Source organism: Balaenoptera borealis (genome assembly GCF_965194805.1).
Source record: "Balaenoptera borealis genome assembly, chromosome: 6".
Classification (NCBI taxonomy): domain Eukaryota; kingdom Metazoa; phylum Chordata; class Mammalia; order Artiodactyla; family Balaenopteridae; genus Balaenoptera; species Balaenoptera borealis.
Genome location: NC_138863.1, coordinates 37871383 through 37896065, shown reverse-complemented (window position 1 = coordinate 37896065; position 24683 = coordinate 37871383). Strand labels below are relative to the sequence as shown.

Here is a 24683-nt window from a genome sequence, read left to right as displayed (position 1 = left end):
GAGGCTACCTCTCCCCCATTTCTATGGGAATAGGCTGCACAGGTAACGCAGACTGAGATCATATTGGAATAAGGGGCGCCTTTCTAGGTGGGGCCGACCCCTCTCCTTGTCCTGCTACAAACCGCTTCTGCCTGACGCAGTGGGATTGCTCAGCAGCGGGACCGGCTCCTTCTGCAGACTGTCAGAGAAGCTGCGGACATTTTCACTATGAAATATTACTGAGGCCTGACCGCATCCTTGGTGCGGTTCGCAATAAAAAGACGTGGTCTCTGCCAAGGTAACTTAAGTCAAACTAAGATATCTAAGTCAACAGAAGGAGAGCTCAGGGAGAGAACTGTGGATCTTCAGACTCCTGATGAGATTACGGGGGCTTCTTTAACACTGATAACGTGACAGATATTAGATCATGATCATATACTCAGGCACAAAAACTGAGTAATGATAAATAAGATAAAGTTAAAAAAACATTTAAAAAGCCCAGTAATTTCCCAGATTACAAAGAGTTTATTTGCTTGAAGCTCATTTATATGTTAGTTGGGAACTAGGATTACATTTTCTCAAACGTGAGAACTAAAATTACTCAAAAAAAACTCTCAGAAAAATATATAGAAGTCAGATGCCTAGGCTAGTCTTACGAAAGTTCGTTAATCCCTAGGTTTGTTGAACTATAGTGTATAAAATACAAATGCATGGACTTCCCTGGCGGTCCAGTGGTTAAGACTCCGTGCTTCCACTGCAGTGGGCGCGGCTTTGATCCCGGGTCGGGGAGCTAAGATCCCGCAGGCTGTGCGGTGGGGCAAAAAATTTAAAAAAAATAAAAGTAAAAGGATTTCATACTGGCTTTCATGGCAAATATACCATGCAAACAGCTGTATTAAAGTGAATTTTGCGGGCTAGTGTGGAACGTAACCACGGCTGACGGCACTGTTTGGATAGGAGGATGCAGGCCTCAGTGTGTTGCATTGAAAGGAGTGTGTTGGCAGCTCGTCTTTTCCTTGGCTGAGTTACTGGAGTCCTTGGACAAGTTGAAAGGAACAAGTCTGCAGTGGGTCCTGCCTCACTAAAGGCCCACTCTCACAGCCCGAGTCAGACATAGCTTGATGGTAGGGACATTTTCATTTGCATTCATCAAGTGCAAGTCTCAGATCTCAAATCTTTTCCCTTTTTATTCCCATTCACCAAATGTACTGAATTTAATACAAGCAGTGGAACCTGACAGATTTACTCTCAGGGTAGAGGATCTGAGAATGTCATGTTCTGCCTGGCATTGGGACGCTGGTCAGTGAGGATATAGCCTTTTGGCTGCAGGCAGGGCTGACGGGTACTGCTCCTTTCTCAAGCCTAGCTACTGGCTCCTTTCCCACAGGCACAAAGGATGCATTCACTCCTGAATGACCTCTCCTGTTGACTGAATGAAATGGGAAGGAGGGGGAGCCTGGGAGCACTTGGCAGCCTGGATCTTTCCTTTTTCACCAGCACCAGGGCCAAAGGTGAATTTTGCAATAAATTCCTTCTTGTACGTCAGCCAATAGAGGCCAGCTCTCACATACTCAATGAGAATTTTCTTAATAAAAATTGGGTATTATTCAGAATAATAAGATAGTGACAGTAATTCACTTTTAAATAAGTATTAATAAGTAAACAGCCACCAAATTTTAAATTTTAAATATTAGAAGATGACAAAATACCTAACTCTATAAAAGATTTCAGGACAAACTCTTTTCTTTTTTTACCAACTGACTTTTAATAAATACATGTTCAGCAATGACGTTGCCTCCCTCATTCCACATGAAATAATAGCTTTTCCAACAAATCAAATTGCAATGTTCTTATAACTTAGAGTGTAGGAGACTGAAACCTGACCAGTCCTTGGAGATCATCTACTTTAATCCCTCATTGTACAGAGGTAAGACCCAGAAAGAAGATGGTATTTGTCCAAGGTCAGGGAGTAAGCTGGCTTTGAACTGGAGCCTGAGTGTCTTACCTTATTTTTTTCACATTATCTGCTTTGCAAAAATATGAGTAGATTTGTGGTCAAAGATTTGTATGTTTCTCAAATAAAAATTTCCAATTACAAAAATAATACACGCTCTGCATAGAAAACCAGGCAAAAATAAAGAAAAAAGCAAAACCCACCCACAATCCCATCTCACAGAGATACCACTGTTTAAATTTGGCATGTTTTACTATGTATTTGCATATGCACACATGGATGTGTACAGCTAGCTCACTTTTGCACTTAACACTCACTATATTTTGAATATTTCCCTCTGTCAATAAAGAGATTTTTCATGCAACATTTCCAGACTTATTCATATAGGTTCTCACTTTCTTCTGATATTTTCACTGTAGAATGAGAGCAGATTCTACCAAGATTTGCATGCAGATCTAATGCTACCCTTTAATAAAATTGATCAACTTCTGAGAATCATCCTCATTTACTAAAAATGAATGACCCATTTCAAATACATGAGACTCAGTGACAAACCAGTTTCAGTTAGGGTGTCCTACCAATGTATCTTTCATTTTCCACTGTTGACGTCTTAAAAACAAAAGCAAAAGAACAAAGTCAGAATTATACCAGCAATCATAAAACATTACATTGTCTTGGACAGTGTTATGATGGATAGAGTGGAAGAGTAGCTAAAAAATATGGTTTATAAAGTAATAAAAACATGGAGTGGACATTCAGGATTTCTCTTCCTTGTGTGTCTCAGGGTTGAAAGAGGAATAGGAAGCCGCTGTAAGACTAAGTGTCACTCCAGTACCAGTTAGAAGAGTCCGAGCTTTTGAATCATGCAGAGAAACCCCAACCCTTCTTGCTCACAGAATATGTTCCTGAGTCATCCAAGCTTGGGGCTGTCAAAATCATTCAAACCTGGGAAGGGAAAAAGGTGTCGTGGACAACCATCTTTCCAGCTAGCTTTCTTATCCACCTTCCTCTCTACTGCAGTGTGGGCATGGGACCCAATCAGATCCAATCAGAGTCCTTCCCTGGGATTGCTATATTGACTCTAGGATAAAGAGTTCTTTCTTTCTAAAAATTGAAGTATAGTTGATTTACAATATTATATTAGTTTCAGGTGTACAACAGTGATTCAATATTTTTATAGGTTATACTCCATTTAAAGTCATTATAAAATATCGGCTATATTCCCTGTGCTGTACAATATATTCTTGTAACTTATTTATTTTATACATAGTAGTTTGTACCTCTTAACCCCCTACCCCTATCGTGCCCCTCCCCCTCCTTTCCTCTCCCCTCTGGTAACCACTGGTTTGTTCTCTATATCTGTGAGTGTGCTTCTTTTTGTTATATTCATTTGTTCGTTTTATTTTTTAGATTCCACATATAAGTGCTAACATACAGTATTTGTCTTTCTCTGCCTGAGTTATTTCAAGAAGTTCTTTCTTTTTGATGAGGTAGGTGGCCATACTCACCTCATAAGAAGCCCTCTGCACATACATACGTAGAAGCTGAAACAAATGGAACATCCTGGGGCTGTTGAATCTCTGGAATCAGTCCCTGAGGCACTGTTTTTTGTAACTCTCTTTTTGATATTATGAGCTATGCCAGAATCCTTCCCACCTAGAAGCCAATAAATTCCCTTATGGACATAGGCTAATCTGAGCAGGATTTCTGTCCCTTACACCCCAAGGGACACCAATAAGTCATATGGAAACAAGCGTGGGTGGCCCAGAAGAGGGCTGCTCTCCAGCCTGAACACTGCCCTATGGCTGCGGTGATCCCTCTTCCCTTCTGCCCACACCAGTAAGAAGCCCATTTGCTTTTAGTGGAAAGCATTCCCTAGATGAAGGACTTCATTAATGATAAAAGCAAAATGCTTTCATTTTTATTTATACATGATGCTCTTTGAGGTACCTGACATCTTCTATTTACACTGGCACCAAATTAGATTTCACATGGACTTCAACTGAGGATACTAACAGCTAGTGAATGAAATATGACCCTGTGACTTTCCAGTAATTTCAAATTAACTTCAAATGACTGGAAAAGTAAGAACAAAGTTTGATTAAATAATTATCTTACCATGCAGTAAGTAAAGAAGTTAATGTATATGTTAAATATTTCTTAGTATTCATGTGATTTTATTTTTTTTATTATTATTATTTTAATTTATGAATTTATTTATATTTGGCTGTGTTGGGTCTTTGTTGCTGCACACAGGCCTTCTCTAGCTGCGTCTAGCGGGGGCTACTCTTTGTTGCGGTGATCGGGCCCCTCACTGCAGTGACTTCTCCTGTTTCGGAGCACGGGTTCTAGGCACACAAGCTTCAGTAGCTGTGGCACATGGGCTCAGTAGTTGTCGCTCGCGGGCTCTAGAGCACAGGCTCAGCAGTTGTGGCGCACGGGCTTAGTTGCTCTGCGGCATGTGGGATCTTCCTGGACCAGGGCTCGAACCCATGTCCCCTGCATTGGCAGGCGGCCTCTTAACCACTGTGCCACCAGGGAAGTCCCCATGTGATTTTATTTATAGTTACCTTCAAAAGATCTAATTCAGAACATTTCTGTGACTGCAGCTCCTTCACTTCTTGGTTTGTATTAGAGAAATGATTCAATAGATGTGCCCAAGAAGTCTTTACCTCTTGGTAAATCATTCCTTTTGAGATACATTTTAAAGACAAGAAAATAATTTGAATGCAAAACTTCTCTAAAGAAGAAAAACAAATGTAAATTGGAACCATTTAAATTTAACTCTTGTCTCCCAGGGTCTATTCTCTCTATCTTTCTTTTAATAACAGAACTCTGCACCCACCTCACCACCAATGCCTTGCAATTTTTAGCTGGGCATGTAGTATTTCACTATGGTACCAGCACATGGTTGCCCCAATTACATTTCCCAGCCTCCCTTGCAGATGCTTGTGGTGACATAAAGTTCAGGCCAATGGGATGTGAGAAGAAATATGTCTGTGACTTGGGGGTAAGTGCCTTAGAAGCATGCCTGGAATTTCCTACTTCCTGCTGGCTGGACACAGCAATGAGTGAAGAAGCAGTCCTGGGTCCAGAGGCAGAAGCCAAATGTTGAGGGTGGCAGAGCTGACCAGCCATGAGGCAGAGCTTTGCCCACCCTGGATTGCCTGCCCATCTTTAGATAATTATGAGAGAGACCCTTCTGTTGTATTTAAATCATTCTATATCGGTCTTTTTCGCATAGCATCTTAGTAACTAGTTAGTTACCACTTAATAACTGACAGAAAAAAATTGTTGGCAACTAATGCTTTTTAGCTTAATTTTTCCCAACTTTCCAATTATGAAAAATTTCAAATATACAGAAAGTTTAAAGGATACTACAATGAACCTACTACCTAGTTCAACACTTGTTAATATTTTGCCATATTTGCTTTATATATATATATATAAATATGAACATATATATATATATATATATATGTTCATGTGTGTTTTTTTGAACGTCAAAAAGCATCAATGCACTACATTCCTACATATTAGCTGAAGGTAATTTTTAGCTGGAGAAAATGGAGGGTCATTAGGAGTTTCTGGATTTTTTCTTCAGTTTCTCCATAGAGTTAGTGTTTAATCATCTAGTGTTGAAAGAAAAACATTCCTATGAAAACAAAAGCAACATTCCATGTGACCAGGTGCTGTGCCCAGCCCCCTACATGTTTTCTAACTGAATCCTCCTCCCAACCCTGTGGTAGGTACTAACACTGTCCATTTTACAGATGAGGACACGGAGGCTTGGAGAGCCTGGCAGAAGCTGTTTGTACACACACACACACCCATCCCCTGGAATCCCTTTCATGGTTTGTTGTCTACCCCTAAGAACACCACTGGATGGAAACCCTACTCTGTCTGAGTCAGTGGAAACTAAATACTTTTAAATGACCTGTTGTTTCTTATAAATAATTATCAAAGGGAAATGGGCTGAAGAATTTAACTGAAATAAAGATTTTTAGGTAACAGAAAAATCCGATGAGTTTTTTATTTGAGTCTTCAAAGAAACAGAAAAGTTAAGAAAGAAGATCTTGGAAGAAAAATTGAGAACATTTAATAGATGGAGGTAAAATCCTGGTCAGAGTCTCTTACCCTGCTTAGCATAGCTTTCACTTCCTTGAGTCTATCTAGAGCCCTCCCCACAAAATAAAGAAAAAAAAATTTAAATAGATAAAAGGAAGAGCAAGATAAAAAGAACCTTGCGGGCTTCCCTGGTGGCGCAGTGGTTGAGAATCTGCCTGCCAATGCAGGGGACACGGGTTCGAGCCCTGGTCTGGGAAGATCCCACATGCCGCGGAGCAATTAGGCCCGTGAGCCACAATTACTGAGCCTGCGCGTCTGGAGCCTGTGCTCCGCAACAAGAGAGGCCGCGATGAGAGGCCCGCGCACCGCGATGAAGAGTGGCCCCCGCTTGCCTCAACTAGAGGAAGCCCTCGCGCAGAAACGAAGACCCAACACAGCCATAAATAAATAAATAAATAAATTAAAAAAAAAAAAAAAGAACCTTGCTTTATTTATACTACAGAGCCTCATGTAGAGGAAAGGGAGGTTAACAATCTCATTATACCTCATAAAAATTCCATTATCCAAGGAGAGTTTTTACTGAAGGACAAAGGTATAAAAAATATAGCCTATGTGATTTATAAAGCCTACAATCTTTCATAACATTTTTATTTTATTTTATTTTTAAATTAAAAAAATTAAAATTATAAAGCATACAATCTTTTAAATTTAAATATGTAAAAGTGTAAAGTTCTATGAATTTTAATACATGTGTATAAATTTGTGTACAAATCACAGTCAGGACACAGAACAGTTCTATTATCCCCCTCAAAACCCCCCATGCTATTCCTTTATCACACCCTTCCCCAAACCCCAAATGCCCGGCAACCCATGAGCTGTTATCCACAGTACAGTTCTGTCTTTTTGAGGATGTCATATAAATAGAATAGCACAGGGACTTCCCTAGTGGTGCAGTGGTTGAGAGTCTGCCTGCCAATGCAGGGGACATGGATTAGATCCCTGGTTTGGGAAGATCCCACATGCCTCGGAGCAACTAAGCCCATGTGCCACAACTACTGAGCCTGCTCTCTAGAGCCCGCGAGCCACAACTACTGAGCCCACACACCGCAACTACTGAAGTCCGTGCACTCTAGGGCCCAAGTGCTGCAACTACTGAACCCGCGTGCTCCAACTACTGAAGCCCAAGCTCCTAGAGCCCGTGCTCTGCAACAAGAGAAACCACCGCAATGAGAAGCCCAAGCACCACAATGAAGAGTAGCCCCTGCTCGCCGCAACTAGAGAAAGCCCGCATGCAGCAACAAAGACCCAACACAGCCAAAAATAAATAAATAAATTTTAAAAATTAAAAAAAAAATAGAATAGTACAGTCTATAACCTTTTGAGACTGGCTTTTTTTTTTTTTTTTGGCTGTGCCGTGCAGCTTGCAGGATTTTAGCTCCCCGACCAGGGATTGAGCCCAGGCCCCGGCAGTGAAAGTGCCAAGACCTAACCACTGGACCACCAGGGAACTCCCTGAGACTGGCTTCTTTTAATCAGCATGCTTTTTGAGATTAATCCACACCATTGTGCATATCAAGAGTGCATTTGTTTTTATTTCTGAGTAGTATTCATTGTATGGAAGTACCACAGCCGTTTATCCATACACCTGCTGAAGACATTTGGATTTTTTCCAGTTTTTGGAGATTATGAATAGAGCATATAAACATTTATGTGTAGCTTTTTGTGTGAACAAACGTTTTTATTTCTCTAGGGTAAAAGCCCAAGAGTGGGATTGCTAGGTCATATGTAAGTGTATGTTTAACCCCATAAGAAGCTGCCAAACTGTTTTCCAGAGTGGGTGTACCATTTTGCATTCCCACCAGCAGCGTTTGATAGTTCTGATTGCTCCTCATTCTTGCTAGTTCTTAGTATTGTCAATATTTTTTAATCTTAGTCATTCTAGTAGATGTATGGTAGTGTCTCATCATGGTTTTCATTTGCATTTCCCTTAATGACTAATGATTTAAATGTCTTTTTATGTGCTTATTTCTCATCTACATATCCTCATTGGTTAGATGTCCAAGACTTTTAACTATTTTTTACCTGTGTTGTTTATTTCTTACTTTTTAAGTTTTGAGAGTTCTTGATACCTTCTGGATACAAGTCCTTTGTCATATACGTGATTTGCAAAGCTTTTTTTTTTCCTCCCAGTCTGTGGCTTTTCTATTATTTTCTTAGTGTTATTCACAGAGCAAAAGTTTTAAATTTTGATAAGGTCTAATTTATCAATTTTTTAAAATGAATTATGCTTTTGGTGTCATGCCTAAGAACTCTTTGCTTAGCTCTAGTTCAGAAGATTTTCTCCTATTAATTTTTTTCTAAAATTTTTCTAATTTTCCTAAAACAAACTATCTTTCAATAGCTTAAAGAAAATTGAGGCAGTAATTGGGAGTATAAATATTTTGAATTGATATTTTCCATATTTAAAAAAATTCTCAAGCTATCTAGAATATTGTGTAAAAACATATCTGTGGAATATAAACAAATTCCAAACGTAAAGGTCTTTATAACTTCAGAAGAAAAAATTCCAACAATATGCTTTCTTCATCATGTGATTCTCAATTCCCTCCCCTATACAGACGCATGAAATGGCTTTGCTTAACATAAAAGTACTGTTCTATGTTGAGTGCAACACTGAATACAAAAAGTCTTATATATCTTGACATTAATCTCAGTAAAAGAGAGAACTTTTTTTTTCAAGGGTTAAACCCTAGATCAGTTTCTACCAGCCCAGGAAATTTATCATTTTATTGAAAACTCATTAACAATCCTAGGGCAATGTTTGTAATGTCTCAAATTTCCACCAACTGGTTTTTAGAACTAAACACCTTTGGGCTTCCCTGGTGGCACAGTGGTTAGGAATCTGCCTGCCAATGCAGGGCACACGGGTTCTATCCCTGGTCCAGGAAGATCCCACATTCCGCGGAGCAACTAAGCCGGTGCGCCACAATTACCGAGCCTGCGCTCAAGAGCCCATGAGCCACAACTACTGAAACCCGCGCGCCTAGAGCCTGTGCTCCGCAACAAGAGAAGCCACCGCAAGGAGAAGCCCGCACACCACAACAAAGAGTAGCCCTCGCTCGCCACAACCAGAGAAAAGCCGGAGCACAGCAAAGACCCAACGCAACCAAAAATAAAATAAATAAATTTATTAAAAAAAAAAAAGAACTAAACACCTTTGAAATAATTCTTTGAAAACCTTTATAAACGAAGCAATCCCCTCATCAGCACCTCCCAAACAACAACTGATTTCAAGGTACAAGCAAAGAATAGTGCCATTACAGACCTACAACTGTAGGTTGTTTTTTTTAAAAAAAATAAAATGTTTTTTCAAGGCATGTTATAAATGTATAACTTTCACAAAATATATATGAGATAGCTAAATTAACTCTATGGCGATACTGATAGTCTACTACCTTCTCGAGATAAAATAACAAATTATTTCCACTAGAGAAAACTAAAAGAATTTACAAATTGGTTTTCTATTATAGCTATTACATACTTCAGCTCCAGACTGAACCACCTACATGTTCTGCCCTGAAATAATCTCAATATCCTGAGATTTCCTGCTAGGAAAATTAAAGATTTATCAAAGGAACTAAAAATAGTAAATCCGTTTAGAAGTAGAATTCTAAGCTATAAAATATATTATTCCTGGGCTTCTCATTGATGAAAACTGACCATTTATGTACTTCCTTACTATTATATAAATGAGCCAGAAATTTTATATTACAATGGATGTAAATATAAAGATTACCAAAGAAAAGCTACCACTAGACTACTGAATGGTATTTAAAGTTAAACAAAAAGAGCTCAAATATTTTCAGGGAATCAGAGAACTAATATCTAACCCTAAGAAAGGAGACCATGAAGCAGCTGAATTTGGGTCTTATATCTTCACAAACACCAATTCCAGGGCCCTCAGTTAGTCAAAATTCCATGAGGCTGTGAATTCTGTTGATCTTTCTCAGAAATGATGGCTGTTTGCAGAATGTTTAAAAAAAAAAAAAAAAGAAGAAAGAAAAAGAAAAACAAAAGAAAAGGCTGTAGCATGGTGAGAAGTTGCTTTGGGGAAGGAGAAAGAAGAATGAAAACCTTTTCTGGCCATTCTTTACATAGATCCACCTTGCTTCTTCTTAACCGAATATTTCTTAATGAACTCGTGAACTTGAGCCACTCTCACCGGGGTTGGGAGGCCCTGCTCACCTGTGGGCTCTAACTCAGTCTTTTTCTATAAAATCTGTGTACTTGATCACTCTGCTCTCCTCCCGTGGGAGGAATCTTCCTATCCACCTTTCCACCTCTCTACCTGCTTACCTACGGAGCCAGCTGGAGTCTTTGCAAAATTAATGTGAGACAACGTAGCATGGCTGCATTACATACACTGTCAGTCTAGCTTTGCTAGTTTAGAAAACTTTAAAGTTTTCTAAAACAATATTTTCTTGATATACAGAAAAAGAATCACTTCAAATAATTTTCTGGTCTATTGGCAAACTTCCTGTTTTGAAGGTTATGCTTTAGTTAATTAATGCACAGATTGCTTCATTCAATGATGTTCTTCTAGGTGTGCATCTAGTAGGGGTCTATTAAGGATAAGGTGACTTGAGGCTCAGCATAGCCCTTCAGCAAAGGGCTGAAAAAATATGACCTTGAGGAGACAATACAAAAGTGCTGTCAGAAGTCAAGATAGACAAGATCACGCAGATATCATGCACATTCACTTATAAGGCTTATAACTGTGGAGAGGAAAAAACTTTTCCTCTATCATCTTATGTTCAGTCTCTCAGACCAACAAATTAAACTAAAAAAAGATTAATAGAAGAAAAGGTTTATTTTGGATGCACATAGGGGCTGCACAGAGAAGTGAAAACCCAAACAGGCAGTTAGACCGGGAGATTATATATCATTTTACAAGGGGTGATAAATTGTGGTGAAGTGACTAGACAAAGGAAAAGGGGTTTGGGCTTCTAGGGGCAGTAGATTGTGGGAAGGTAAGTATTCGAGAAAACTAATGGAAAAGAAGGCTTTAGTAAGGTTTGTTTGTGGGGACTACAGTCTGTGTCGTTCCCAGTGGTAAGAGTCATCTCTGGTACAGGAGAGGGAGGCAACTTTACAAAGGGAAATTTCTGTCACCTTTTTTTTTTTTTTTAATTTTTTTTTTATATTTATTTATTTATTTATGGCTGTGTTGGGTCTTCGTTTCTGCGCGAGGGCTTTCTCCAGTTGCGGCAAGCGGGGGCCACTCTTCATCGCGGTGCGCGGGCCTCTCACTGTTGCGGCCTCTCTTGTTGCGGAGCACAGGCTCCAGACACGCAGGCTCAGCAATTGTGGCTCACGGGCCTAGTCGCTCCGCGGCATGTGGGGTCTTCCCAGACCAGGGCTCGAACCCGTGTCCCCTGCATTGGCAGGCAGATTCTCAACCACTGCGCCACCAGGGAAGCCCCTCTGTCACCTTTTAAAAGGGAAATTTATGCTCTGCTTTTGTCAGAAAGGGAGAGGGTAGAGAGGTCCTCCTGTGTCTGCTGTTTTTTAATTGCTTTTAGCTCAAAATAGTAATCCTTATGCCCATGTGGCATATTTTGGAGTAATATTCTGATCCCCTTCAGAACTGTCTCACATGCCTGTTTGCTGGTACATTTCCTTTGTTATATGTTGGTTCAGAAGACTGTTTCCTTATCAACTCCACACTTCCTCATCTGTTCACCATTTAGAATTACAAAGAGAGTTTAAGGATTAAATGCTTCAGTGTAACATTTAGTTCATAAAGCATCATTTTTACTCACTTCCGGTGTTTGAGCGGCTGAATTCCACATAACTGGTCTCTGAAGGAACACAACTTGCTTTGTAGCCAAATTCCCTTCACTGCAAATTAAAACAATAGCATTAGTATTTGTAAATTAGTAATTCTCTATATTTCACACTTGGCTAGAATGTTCCCCATGTGTCCTTTGTAGAATAATCTTCTGATCCAACAATAATTATGAATATGATTCTATATAAGTTGAAGCAGATAAAACAGGGAAAAAAAAATCCCTAAAAACTAAATATGGTCGTTACAAAAGAAAATTTTAATGTTTAAAACTTGTAATCTCACTGTACTAACATACTTAGTTTCATCTCTTTGTGTCACCTCCTACTCTTTATCAACATGTGTATTTCTGCATGTCTATAACTTCTGTGTATTTGCATTCTGTATTCTATGCTTATCCTTTTTCTTGTTTGTACACTAGGATGATATTCTTAATAGCTGCATGATATCCCGAAGAATTAAGATACCAAAATGTACTAAGCCTTTCCTTTATTATTGTAAAATTAAACTGTTTCCAGTTTTCTGCTAATTATAAATAATGCTGCTATAGAAATATGTACAGTCTTCCTTATTCTTTATGACTTATTTCCTTGAGATAAATTCTCAGGAGTGGGATCATTAGGCCAAAAGGGTATGATTTAAGCTCCTTGGTCTGCATTGTCAAATTTGTCTCATAAAAAGAAGAGACCAGTTTGGGCTGCCACGTGTGAGAAATTTTATATACACTTTCCATTGAGGGACTTCAGCCACAGCTATTTTCATTTTCAGATGCTTCTTTGTAGTCAGCTACTCAATATTCTCCTTATTTAACTACCATCATGGCAAATTACCCCTTGCCAAAGACTACTTGGGGTTTGGATTTCTCTGAAATGCTTTTCACAGAGTCTCCATGGATTTATGGGGAGGAGTGTCTGTAGTTAATGTTGCTCAGTTACGACTTTTATTATGCAAAAAACCCAAACAAAACCTCACTATTAGCTGCATTTTATGCTGAACTCCTTTTCTGGAAAACAAATGCAACATTGAAACTCTGGCCCTAGTGGTTAACCCCACACCATTTGAAAATCCCAAACTTACTGATACTATTGAATTTTGAGAAACCGCAAATCTTCCCACAAAGTGGTAATGAGAGACTGCTTCTTTTTTATCTTTATTTTTAAAGGACTGCTTCTAGTCTAATCTTATTTCAGTTCAACTCAATCTTTGATTAGAAGAAAAGACTTGCTATGAAATATACCCTAACTTTTGGGAACAACTTGAATCACCAGGAGACGTCAGTTATGACACAGGAAAGGACTAGCGGTGTATAGAACAGGCTGGTTTGTTTGGGAGGCTGGGAGGATACACGAAAGGGCAGTGGCTTTGGAACCAGATGGGTCCTGGGTTCAAGTCTCAACTCTACTGTAAAACAAAGAATGTTGCCGACCATCCAGTTCTACAAGAATCAAGTCATTAGCCACTGCAGCCACTGACCTACAATTCACCGTGAGAGGAATTCAGGTGAAGATCAGGATGAGGCACTCGGTGCTCTGGGAAAACAAGCCCTTACATAGCTAGAAATATTTCAGGAGAAATTTTTTTATGAACCTGGATTCTTACATCTTCCCATACCTAGAAAAGATCTAACGTCATTAACTGAGATACCTGTTCCTCATGACTAACCTTCTACCAAATGTGTGCCTGATTGCACGTGACCCTTCTCCAAAACTACATATATAGGGACTTCCCTGGTGGTCCAGTGGGTAAGACTCTGTGCTCCCAATGCAGGGGGCTTGGGTTCGATCCCTGGTCAGGGAACTAGATCCCACATGTATGCCGCAGCTAAGTGTCTGCATGCCACAGCTAAGCGTCTGCATGCCGCAACTAAAGATCCCACATGACGCAACTAAGACCCAGCACAGCCTAAATAAATAAATAAATAAATAAATAAAATATTAAAAAAAAACCACCACATATATATACTGACCTGCCCGCCTCACCTCTTGGGAGCAGTTCCTCAGAGCTCTTTGAGAGACTGTATCCTGGGCTAGAGTCCTTAGTAAGTCCCCAAATAAAACTGAAACTCACAGCTCTCATGTTGTGTTGGGTTTTTTTCCCCAGTTGACACTACAATAATAGCCGACAATACCACCTCATAGCTGGTGACTTTGGCAAAGTTTTAAAATTCTCTTACATTTCCTATCAGGGCCTTTGTGATGGTTAAAGAAGTCAGTGTGTATGAAGAGCCTCCGCGGTGCCTTTCCCTGGAAGGAGCACAGCAAATGGGATTTCCCTCCAGTTCCTCCACTCGTTTAATGCAATGTGGGGCGGGTTAAGTGGGAGGAAAATATCTCAGAATCAAGAATATCTTCCAGACAAAACAGTCAAGGGAAAGGGGACACAAGAATAGAGAAGAGGTTTCTGGCTAATGTTCAAGGTGTGTGACCCAGGTAGAGAATCACGTGAGGGAACCAGGCCTAGAACTATTCAAAGATGAGAAGGAGGGATCAGGGTAGAATTATTCTTCTTGAATAGGAAGCAGGAGAATGTCAGGGTAGAGACTGGGGATGACCCTGGAGTGAATTCTCCCCAAACGATTATAGGATGGGGCAAGTCTGAACGCACTAGGGTGTAATGTTTGGCCGACAGCAGGCTTCTCAACCTTTATGAATGGGGTAAAACAGTAAGTGTGGAGACAGTTTCTCAAAGGCTGAGTATCTTAGGACAGTCTCTGGATGCCCAGGTAAGACTTTGGAAGGTTAGCATCTTCCCATCTCTTGGGAGGTCCTTAGAGCCAGACCCAATTTGAAATACGTCTGAGACCTCTCTGTCCCTGGTTTTCTAAAGGACATTCTGATTTAAAATATGTCCTGCTATTTTCAGAACATCTGTGAGATGTGGAATGCCTTTTGGTTTGGAGCATCTAATCATGGCAGAAAGAGAAAGAGGTCTGAAGACTTACAGAGGGACCACTGTTTGATAGGGAAAGTGAGTCACTCACAGTCTCCAGTAGCTCCTGAAGTAACTCTATTTACTGAGCTTGGAAAGGATATTTCCCCTGTAGCATGGGTTTCTGAAAGGATTTGCCTGGTGAAGTCATTACAGGACCAGAGAGAACTTCAAATGCTCTCCTGGAAGCTCTAAGAGGACAGGGCCTACATCTCCTATTCCCTACAGAAATTTTTATCCAAAAAGTGCTGTTAGTTAACTGAGTAACTTAGTACCTTCCTGAGAGGCAGTTAAGAACCTTTGTTTGTTTGTTTTTTATTTTTTAATTTTAATTTTTTAATTTATTTGGCTGCACCGGGTCTTAGTTGTGGCACGCAGGATCTTTAGCTGTGGCATGTGGGCTCTTAGTTGTGGCATGTGGGATCTAGTCCCCTGACCAGGGATTGAACCTGGGCCCCCTGCATTTGGAGTGCAGAGTCTTAGCCACTGGACCACCAGGGGAGTCCCATAAGCTCATCCTTCAATGCAGGCAGACGTGAGTGTGGGATATCCAGGGAGAGCGAGCCAGGGACTGTATTGACAGCACAAGCAGAGCAGCCAGGCCACAGATGGGGGAGAAATGCGTTCAACCGATTCTACAACTTTATACTACAAAATATTTGGACACATCATTTCTCTGTGATGTGTTTATCAGAGAAGCAGTGGAGTGTGCGAGAAATAGTATCTATGGCTTTAGAGTCAGATTGACCCTGGGTTTGCATCCCAGCCCTGTTGCTTGCTAACTATGTGACGCTGATGTAGTCACCCTATCTTTCTGAGCCTCCTGTTTCTCTTCTGTAAAACACAGATGGTTCTAATAATACCAGTGAGGTGGTGGATGTAAAGTTCTTTGCACAGACCCTGGAGCATAGCAGATGCTCAGTAAATGTTTCCTTCTCCCTTTCCTGCCTTCTTCTACTCATTTCATAAGAAAACAAAAAGAAGACTCTCTACTTGGGTGTTTTTAAGGGAGAGGGGTTTGCTATGGCATCAACAGACAATCAAGAAAAAGCCTGGCTTCCCACTAACGAAGATCTCATGGACTAAACTAAGAAAAGTAACTTCGATTTGTGCAATGCTTTCAGTGTACTGAGTATTTTCCATGTGAATTAGCGTATTTGTTTCTTATGACAATCCTTTCAGGTGGGCAGAGAAGATATTATTTTCCCCATTTTATGAGTAAAGAAATTGAAACCCAGAGTTTTGTCATGAATTGTCTCTAGTTTCCCCCTTTCCACAATACCACACCATCTCTACAGCAAGTGTAGAATGAACTCAGGGAAGCCCTGACTACAGAGAGGAATGGCCTGGTTTAATTCCATTCTGACTGGACAACTTTATAATGAATGAATAAATGTAGACTATTTTGCAGAAGTCCAGATTTCTATGTTAGCATCTCCCCAAGTTATCATTTCAGCTTATAATGTTGTTCAGGAATTGTAATGGACAATAACAAAAGAAATAAAAACAAGGGTTCATTTTTTTCCTGGGCCAATTAGACTATTTAAACAGAACATACAGGTCCTGGTGTTAGTATGATGAAAGGAAGGAGAGACAGGAGCAAGTTCATGATCTGTGGCATTTAAGTGCCACATAAAAAGTGAATCACTGAAAGCTTTGCCTTAAAAAATTGTCCCCATGAATTCGGTTTTGCACAAGAGTGAATAAGTACTACTTATAAAAACAAACAAGCAACAAAAACAAAACTAAAAAGCAGTTCTATCAAGGTTTGATGATATCTTTAGTGATATTTAAATTTAAAAATTATTTTTGCAGGAAGTTATGAGGACAAGTTGAACTTCTGCTTGGTCCAATATTTGCTTACAATTTCAAGCATCTTTGAAACAGAGCTGGAGACTTAGAATTTATGGGTAGGTGGGAGAGAGTCTTTCTACATTCTTCGACATATAAAAACCAAGGTCATATTTGATTGGCCTGTGGGAATTGCCCCCTCGACTCAGTTGCTCGTGGCTGAGTTTCTGCTTGTGGCATTCTCATACCTGGAATGCCCATGCCACCACCACTCCTCTTCCCAGCCTGCCCATCTTTTGAGATTCATTTCAACTGACCTGAAAGCCTTCAGTGATCCCTCAACTGAAGAGCCACACACCCTTTTCGGGGCTCCCATGGAGCTTAATCCTTTTCGCAGGGATTTATCAAGTGGTCACTGGTACACATGTTTCCTTCCTACTAGGTCTAAGCTCCCTGAAAAGCTAGTCTCCTTATCTCTGCATCTTCCACGTTAATTAGCAGAAAGCCCCTTTTAAGATAGTGCTCCTGTTGGTGGGAATGTGAATTGATACAGCCACTATGGAGAACAGTATGGAGGTTCCTTAAAAAACTAAAAATAGAACTACCATATGACCCAGCAATCCCACTACTGGGCATATACCCTGAGAAAACCATAATTCAAAAAGAGTCATGTACCACAATGTTCATTGCAGCTCTATTTACAATAGCCAGGACATGGAAGCAACCTAAGTGTCCATCGACAGATAAATGGATAAAGAAGATGTGGTACATATATACAATGGAATATTACTCAGCCATAAAAAGAAAAGAAATTGAGTTATTTGTAGTAAGGTGGATGGACCCAGAGACTGTCATACAGAGTGAAGTAAGCCAGAAAAAGAAAAATAAATACCATATGCTAACACATATATATGGAATCTAAAAAAAAAAAAAAAGGTTCTGAAGAACCTAGGGGCAGGACAGGGATAAAGACACAGACATAGAGAATGGACTTAAGGACACAGGGAGCGGGAAGGGTAAGCTGGGACGAAGTGAGAGAGTGGCATGGACTTATACATGCTACCAAATGTAAAACAGATAGCTAGTGGGAAGCAGCCGCATAGCACAGGGAGGTCAGCTCGGTGCTTTGTGACCACCTAGAGGGGTGGGATAGGGTGGGTGGGGGGGAGACGCAAGAGGGAGGAGATACGGGGATATATGTATATGTATAGCTGATTCACTTTGTTATAAAGCAGAAACTAACACACCATTGTAAAGCAATTATACTCCAATAAAGATGTTAAAAAAAAATAGTGCTCAGTAGACATTTGAAGAATCAAAGACTTTATGAATTAACGGGCATTTGGTTTCTGTGATAATGTACTGATGCCAGAGGACATGCTTTAAAAAAAAAAAATCATAGCAAGTGAGCAAAGCTTGCAGGAAAGACAAAAGGCTTCCTAGGTCTTTTTACCTCTACGAATTTCATTGACATTCAGTATGAATCTTTTAAGATTTAGCTCTTCCTTCTCCTCCTCACAAAACGTATTACTCAGGCACATCAGCCTATAATAACTATAGCTTACAGAATTTTATGTTAATTAAAAAAATTAAAATGTCCCACGTTATGCCCAAATTTAAAAACAATTCACTCCTTGCCTCCCCCCATTGCTTCAGTGAAGGGAGAGATTTCTTAAACAATACACAAAAAAGGGTAAAAATTGATATATTTGCATATTTTAAAATTAAAAACTTCTGCTAATCGAAAGACATCATAAAGAGAGTAAAAAGACGAGCCACAGAATCAGAGAGTTCATTGCAACACACGTAACAAATAAAAAGTCTCATCCAACGTATATTTAAAAACTCCTATAAGTACAATTTTAAATGTGGGCAAAAGATTTAAACAGGTACTTGACAAAAGAAAAATCTCAGTGGTATAAACATATGAAAACGCGCTCAATTTTAGTAGCAATTAGGTAAATACAAACTAAAACCATCCTGAGATCATACTGTATATACAGTTACCAGAATGACAAAATTTAAAAGTACGACCAATTTTTTTGTTGGAGCAATGGGAACTTTCACATCCTGTTGGTGGGAGAGTAAGCTGCAATATTCTAGTTGGAAAGAGTCTGGCATTTATATCTAATAAAGCTAAAGAAGTGCCCTGTGAGCCAGCAATTCCACTTCCTGGTCTACACCCTTGAGAAACTCAGGCACGTGTCCTCAAGTTCAGGACAGCATGCTTGTCACAGCCAGCGCCTGGAGGCAACCAAACCATCAGCAGCAGAATAGATAAACAAATACCTACACACAACATGGATAAATCTTACAATGCTTCTTTTTTTAATTTAATTTTTAAAATTTTATTAATTTATTTATTGAAGTATAGTTGATTATATGACAATATTATATTAGTTTCAGGTGTACAACATAGCAATTCAATAGTTTTATAGGTTGTACTCCATTTAAAGTTACTGCAAAATAATGGCTATATTTCCCTGTGCTGCACAATATATCCTTGTTGCTTACTTATTTTATACATAGTTGTTTGTAATCTTACAATGTTAAGTGAAAGAAGCAACGTGTGAAAGAATATATATAATTCCATTTTAAAAAATTCAAAACAGGCAAAACTAAATAGTACTATTTAGGGATTCAAAGGTGAGTGGTAAGACTATTAGGCAAAATAAGGAAGTGATTATCTTAAAAGTTGGGGTAATATTGCCTCTGCGTGAAGGGAGTGGGTGTGATAGGGAAACACATGGGGTACTTCTAGGGTGCCAGCAATATTCTCTGTCTTGCCCAGTGGTAATTACACAAGTGTTTGTATAATTATAATTATGCACGTTTGTGTTTTATGTACTTTCTATATGTGTGTTTTATTAACAAAATTGTTTTAAGAGTATATGTAATGCTGATGTGTAGGAGAGTTGTTGTGGATTTATGCATGATAAAAATGCTCCCTCCCCTTTTACATTTATTGTTTTGGTAAAATCTGTCTTGAATTCTATTTTTTTTTTTTAATTGAGGTATAGTTGATGTACAATATTATATAAGTTTCAGGTGTACAACAGAGTGATTCACAATTTTTAAAGGCTATACTCCATTTATAGTTATTATAAAATAACTTGGCTATATTCCTTGTGCTGTACAATATATCCTTGCAACTTATTTATTTTATATGTCGTAGTTGTACCTCTTAATCCCCTACCTCTAGCTTGCCCCTCCCCCTCCCCTCCCCCTCTCCCCTTCCCCCTCCCCCTCCCCCTCCCCTCTCCCTACTGGTATCCACTAGTTCTCTGTATCTGTGTGAGTCTGTTTCTTTTTTGTTAGACCTATGAGTTTTAAATTAGGAGAGGTCTTTAGGAATTCATTCACCTGTACCTACTTTTCCTTGAATATATGCTGCACTTTGCTGACTCTGCTATGTGCTATGGTTGCCAGAAAGAGGAAATACTTCGTGGTATTCATACTTACACTTTACACCTTCTGTGCTCATAGCAGACATCTGATCACATTCTTTTCTGCTGATCCTGGTTTTAGAATCCTTGTTTTTATGGTGTTTAGGCAGCCACTACCCACAGACCAGTGCTGCTGTGTGAGATGACACCTGCTTATTGTTCCTGGTTAGCCCTATCTGCCACCAGGAATTTTCTCTCTAAAACTACTTTTGGAAGCTCTATTCTTTCTTAACAGTGCCTGCCCCTCAGACTTCTCAGCCTCCACAGACCTCCTTCTCCTCTTTCACTGATGTCCTCTACCATATTCACCTGCCTTACACTCAACTCTTTTTTCACTATTGCTTCCCCAAGGAGCCTTTTTATACATTTTCTCCCGAATTCCTTCCCCTTGCCCCATTAAATTTTAATAACAAAGATATGCCATGTATCTGTCTATGTACTGTGACCTTTTGGAGGGCCACAAACCTTTGTAATATCTAAGATGTTTTCACCTCCCCCATAACCAGTTTTCACCCCCTAGTGGCAATGTCACCTCTATTGAGAATATATGCTCTAGACCGCTGTTCCACATTCGTTATTTGTGACTGTATTGTCTCTCCAAGTAGATTATGAGTTCCTAGAGTTCAAGCCAGGGTCTGCCCCTTGAGTGGGTAAAATACTGCCTTATACATACCAGGCACTCAATAAATATTTGAGTTGACCTGAAAGAACTTTCTGTTTAAAATAAAATGCAAGAATGTGAATCGGTTTGAATACAAACTGAGTTGGTTTCAAATGAGTGGCTTATTTGCAACTGCTTAATCACTTGTGAAATAAAAATCTTATAAACAGATTCCATTTATGGCTTCAAAATCCATTAGACTAGAGAAAACAAAATTGTTAGGTTAATTTGTATTTTCTGATTAGTTTTGCATCATCTTATACATTAATTAATTGCCATAGTTTAAAACTGAGTTCCCTTACTGAGTTTATGATAATTTCTCTATCCAAAACATTATTCGTTTTCTTGTCCCAACCCTGTTCCCCTCAGGACTGAGGCATATCAAGGAAAGGCGTGGCGGGGAGTGGGGGGGCTTCCCTGGTGGTGCAGTGGTTAAGAATCCGCCTGCCAATGCAGGGGACACAGCTTCGAGCCCTGGTCCGGGAAGATCCCACATGCCGTGGAGCAACTAAGCCCGTGCGCCACAACCACTGAGCCTGCGCTCTAGAGCCTGCGAGCCACAACTACTGAAGCCCACGCACCTAGAGGCCATGCTCCACAACAAGAAAAGCCACCGCAATGAGAAGCCCGCGCACCACAACGAAGAGTAGCCCCCGCTCGCCGCAACTAGAGAAAGCCCGCGCACAGCAACGATGACCCAATGCAGCCAAAAAACAAACAAACAAACAAATAAATAAATAAAATAAATCTATAAGAAAAAAAAAGAAAAGGGGGGGTTGAAACCAAGCAGGACCCTGTGGGGCCTTCTCAGGTACAAAAGCCCCTCTGTGTCCCCTGTTTCTTTCTTTTTTTTTTTAATAGTAATTTTTTATTTATTTATTTATTTTTATATTTATTTTTGGCTGTGTTGCGTCTTCGTTTCTGTGCGAGGGCTTTCTCTAGTTGCGGCAAGCGGGGGTCACTCTTCACCGCGATGCGCGGGCCTCTTCACTATCGCGGCCTCTCTTGTTGCGGAGCACAGGCTCCAGACGCGCAGGCTCAGCAATTGTGGCTCACGGGCCCAGTTGCTCCGCGGCATGTGGGATCTTCCCGGACCAGGGCTCGAATCCGTGTCCCCTGCATTGGCAGGCGGATTCTCAACCACTGCGCCACCAGGGAAGCCCCCTGTTTCTTGTTTGTAGAACAAAATGCTTTAGTTTTCTAGGTCTTTCCTGAGTTCTAAAGGTCAGACACAAGCAGTTAAAGATTAGGACAAGAGGCACAGGACTCCTAGTTCCTCCAGAAGGGATACCTGATGCATATCTTTAAGTTGTTCTGTAGAAATTAAGACCCCCCACCCACCCAGGTGGAGGATGGTGGCCACATGCTGACCACAAGCAGGGAGACCCCAGACTGGTTGGAACCAGAAGGTTGAGATTCCCAAGACATCGCCCTGTTACCTCACCGCCAACCAATCAGAAGGTCCACGAGCTGATCATGCACCCTACAACCCTCTCTCCTAACACTGTCTTTAAAACCCTTGCCTGAAAGCCATCGGGGAGTTCGGGTCTTTGGAGCATGTTCTCCTTGCTTGGCACCCTGCAAATAAACCCTTACTTTGCTGCAAACATCCGCTGTTAGTTTGGCTTTCTGCACCATGGGCACATGAGCCCTTTGCTCGGTAACACAACTCAGACATAAATGAGTAAATTCCTGCTTTTAAAATATGAAATAGGGCTTCCCTGGTGGCGCAGTGGTTAGGAGTCTGCCTGGCACTGCAGGGGACACGGGTTCGAGCCCTGGTCTGGGAAGATCCCACATGCCGCGGAGCAACTAAGCCAGTGTGCCACCAACCACTGAGCCTGCGCTCTAGAGCCCGTGAGCCACAACTATCGAAGCCCGCGCGCCTAGAGCCCGTGCTCCGCAACAAGAGAAGCCACAGCAATGAGAAGCCCGCGCACCACAACGAAGAGTAGCCCCTGCTCGCTGCAACTGGAGAAAGCCCGCGCGCAACAACGAAGACCCAATGCAGCCAAAAATTAAAAATAAATAAATAAATTTATTTTAAAAATATGAAATAAACTTTACTTTTTAAAAGTAGAATTATAAAATTAAATTTTAGCTTGCACCTTTGTAAGCTAGTCCTTAGTCACGAAGTTCCTTTGCCTTATGACCTTCATTTGTTTCTCAGATATCAGTACATGTGTTAAAGACAAAAAAAGGCACTTCCACAATTTAGCTCCTCCCAACCCCTCCTCCTGACAAAATGCTAGAAATTTAAGTTCAGATGAAGAAGTGTGGTAACTAGAAGTATATGTAATAGACAAATTGACTATTTTTTAAAAAACATGGGCCTTATCAAAATGCTGCTCACTGCAAGATTGCTGCTACAAGCTTAACTCACAATGGAATTACACAATACTGTTTCCACAGAAGTTAAATTAGAAAGGGAAGAGACTGGCATGAAAATGGACCAAACGTGAAACCCTCGCCTCTCCCTCTACTGTATATAAATAAGCAATTCCTGCCTTGGCTACCACTTGGGACTTAGAGGAACTTATTTGTGCACTTAAGCGTCTCAAATAACTGCAAAGACTTCTAGTGCTTCTGAGCTGTGGTGACCACAGGGCTGTGGAGTCTTTTCCTTCAGGGGTTGAAGAAAATGGAACAGGGGGCGGGGCCCCTGACACCACAGTGAGCAGACAATTTTCTCTTTTTGTTATTCACATCTTGTGCTTTATGACTAGACTTTTTAATATTCTCTGTACAGTATAACTTGATTTATTGTACCAAAAGCCCCCACCTTTAAATTCTGTCTTCTGAGATATAAATGAGGGTGTACACTTTTCTTCTATCTTGTGTTCTAAAATGCTTTCTCTTTCAATGTTAGGTTATAATTCCATATTTCTGCATGTGCATCAGAATCACCTTGGATTCTTGTTAAAATGCACATTCCCCCTTCCCTGCCCACCCCAGATTATTACTGGGGAGAGGGGAGCTGATCTGAGGTGGCCAAACAGAGGGAACTCTGGCTCCTCCTTCCATTTTCTTCTGGAGATTATTTTAAGGTCAGCAATATTAGCTGCTTGTTCAGCTAATTGGATCCTCTACCAGATTTGCCCTGAAGAATTTAATGTAAATTTTCACCTTGATTTTTTTGAAAAGGATTGGGCCTATTTGTATAATTAATTATGTAGTGATAAGGATTAAAAAGGGATTCTGGCAAGTTTTCAGGGCTGATAACAATAACTCTTGAATAAGGTAGTGGTATCAGATTACCACATCTTGATGTTTCCATGATAACACAGCTTTAAACCTCAGTGGTATGATCTTGCCTAAGGTAATGGAGCCAACAACCTTAACCTAAGGACACTCTGGGAAAACAACTTTATGCAATCTGATAACAGGATATATTTGTTTGTTTTTATTGAAGTCTAGTTGCTTTATAATACTGTGTTAGTTTCAGGTGTACAGAACAGTGATTTAGTATTTTTGTGGATTATATTCCATTATAGGTTATTACAAAATAATGAGTATGTGAGCAGATAGGGTGGTTGGGGGTGTCTCCAGAAAAAGAGAACCAGGCACAACTTTCTTGACATAAGAGAGGTCATTTTGTGATCTAAGCCTGGACGCAGTGCTTGCCCTTGAACAGGTCTCAGCAAATAATGATCTTAAGAGAAAAAAGGAATGCAGGAACAAATGAAAAGCATTCATGAAACAAGAATTCAGCAACAAAATAGTCCTAGGTCCTCCTCAAGGGATGTCCATAACAATCTGATACAGAACTTTGAGTTCTGCAGGAACTAAGGCCCCACCCAGGTGGAGTATGGTAACTACAGGCTATGACCCCAGCCTGGTCAGAACCTAAGGAATGATGATGTTGACCTTTTCTGACTCTTGTGACTTCAACCAACTAATGCTTAGACTCTGGTTAACCTTCCCCCCAATTCTATGCAGAATTCTCCTCTGCTCCAGCCCCTTCATGAATACACATGTACCCTTAGCTTGAAACTCCCCTAGTTTTGC

At 40.3% G+C, this 24683-nt stretch overlaps 1 protein-coding gene and 1 long non-coding RNA gene across 2 annotated transcripts in view; both read right to left on the bottom strand.

The window, feature by feature from the left end:
* The window catches only part of RFTN2 (raftlin family member 2), a 73164-nt gene that overhangs the window by 5772 nt on the left and 42709 nt on the right, over positions 1–24683 (bottom strand). The window contains exon 8 of the mRNA XM_082397377.1: positions 11824–11902. Coding sequence (XP_082253503.1) covers positions 11824–11902 — 79 coding nt within the window. The remainder of the gene's footprint in view (positions 1–11823; positions 11903–24683) is intronic.
* LOC309631260 lies at positions 3185–11814 on the bottom strand. The gene is made up of 3 exons (XR_014246155.1): positions 11493–11814; positions 6483–11173; positions 3185–6176 (listed from the first exon to the last, which is right to left on the bottom strand). It is a non-coding gene; the product is annotated as an uncharacterized lncRNA (long non-coding RNA).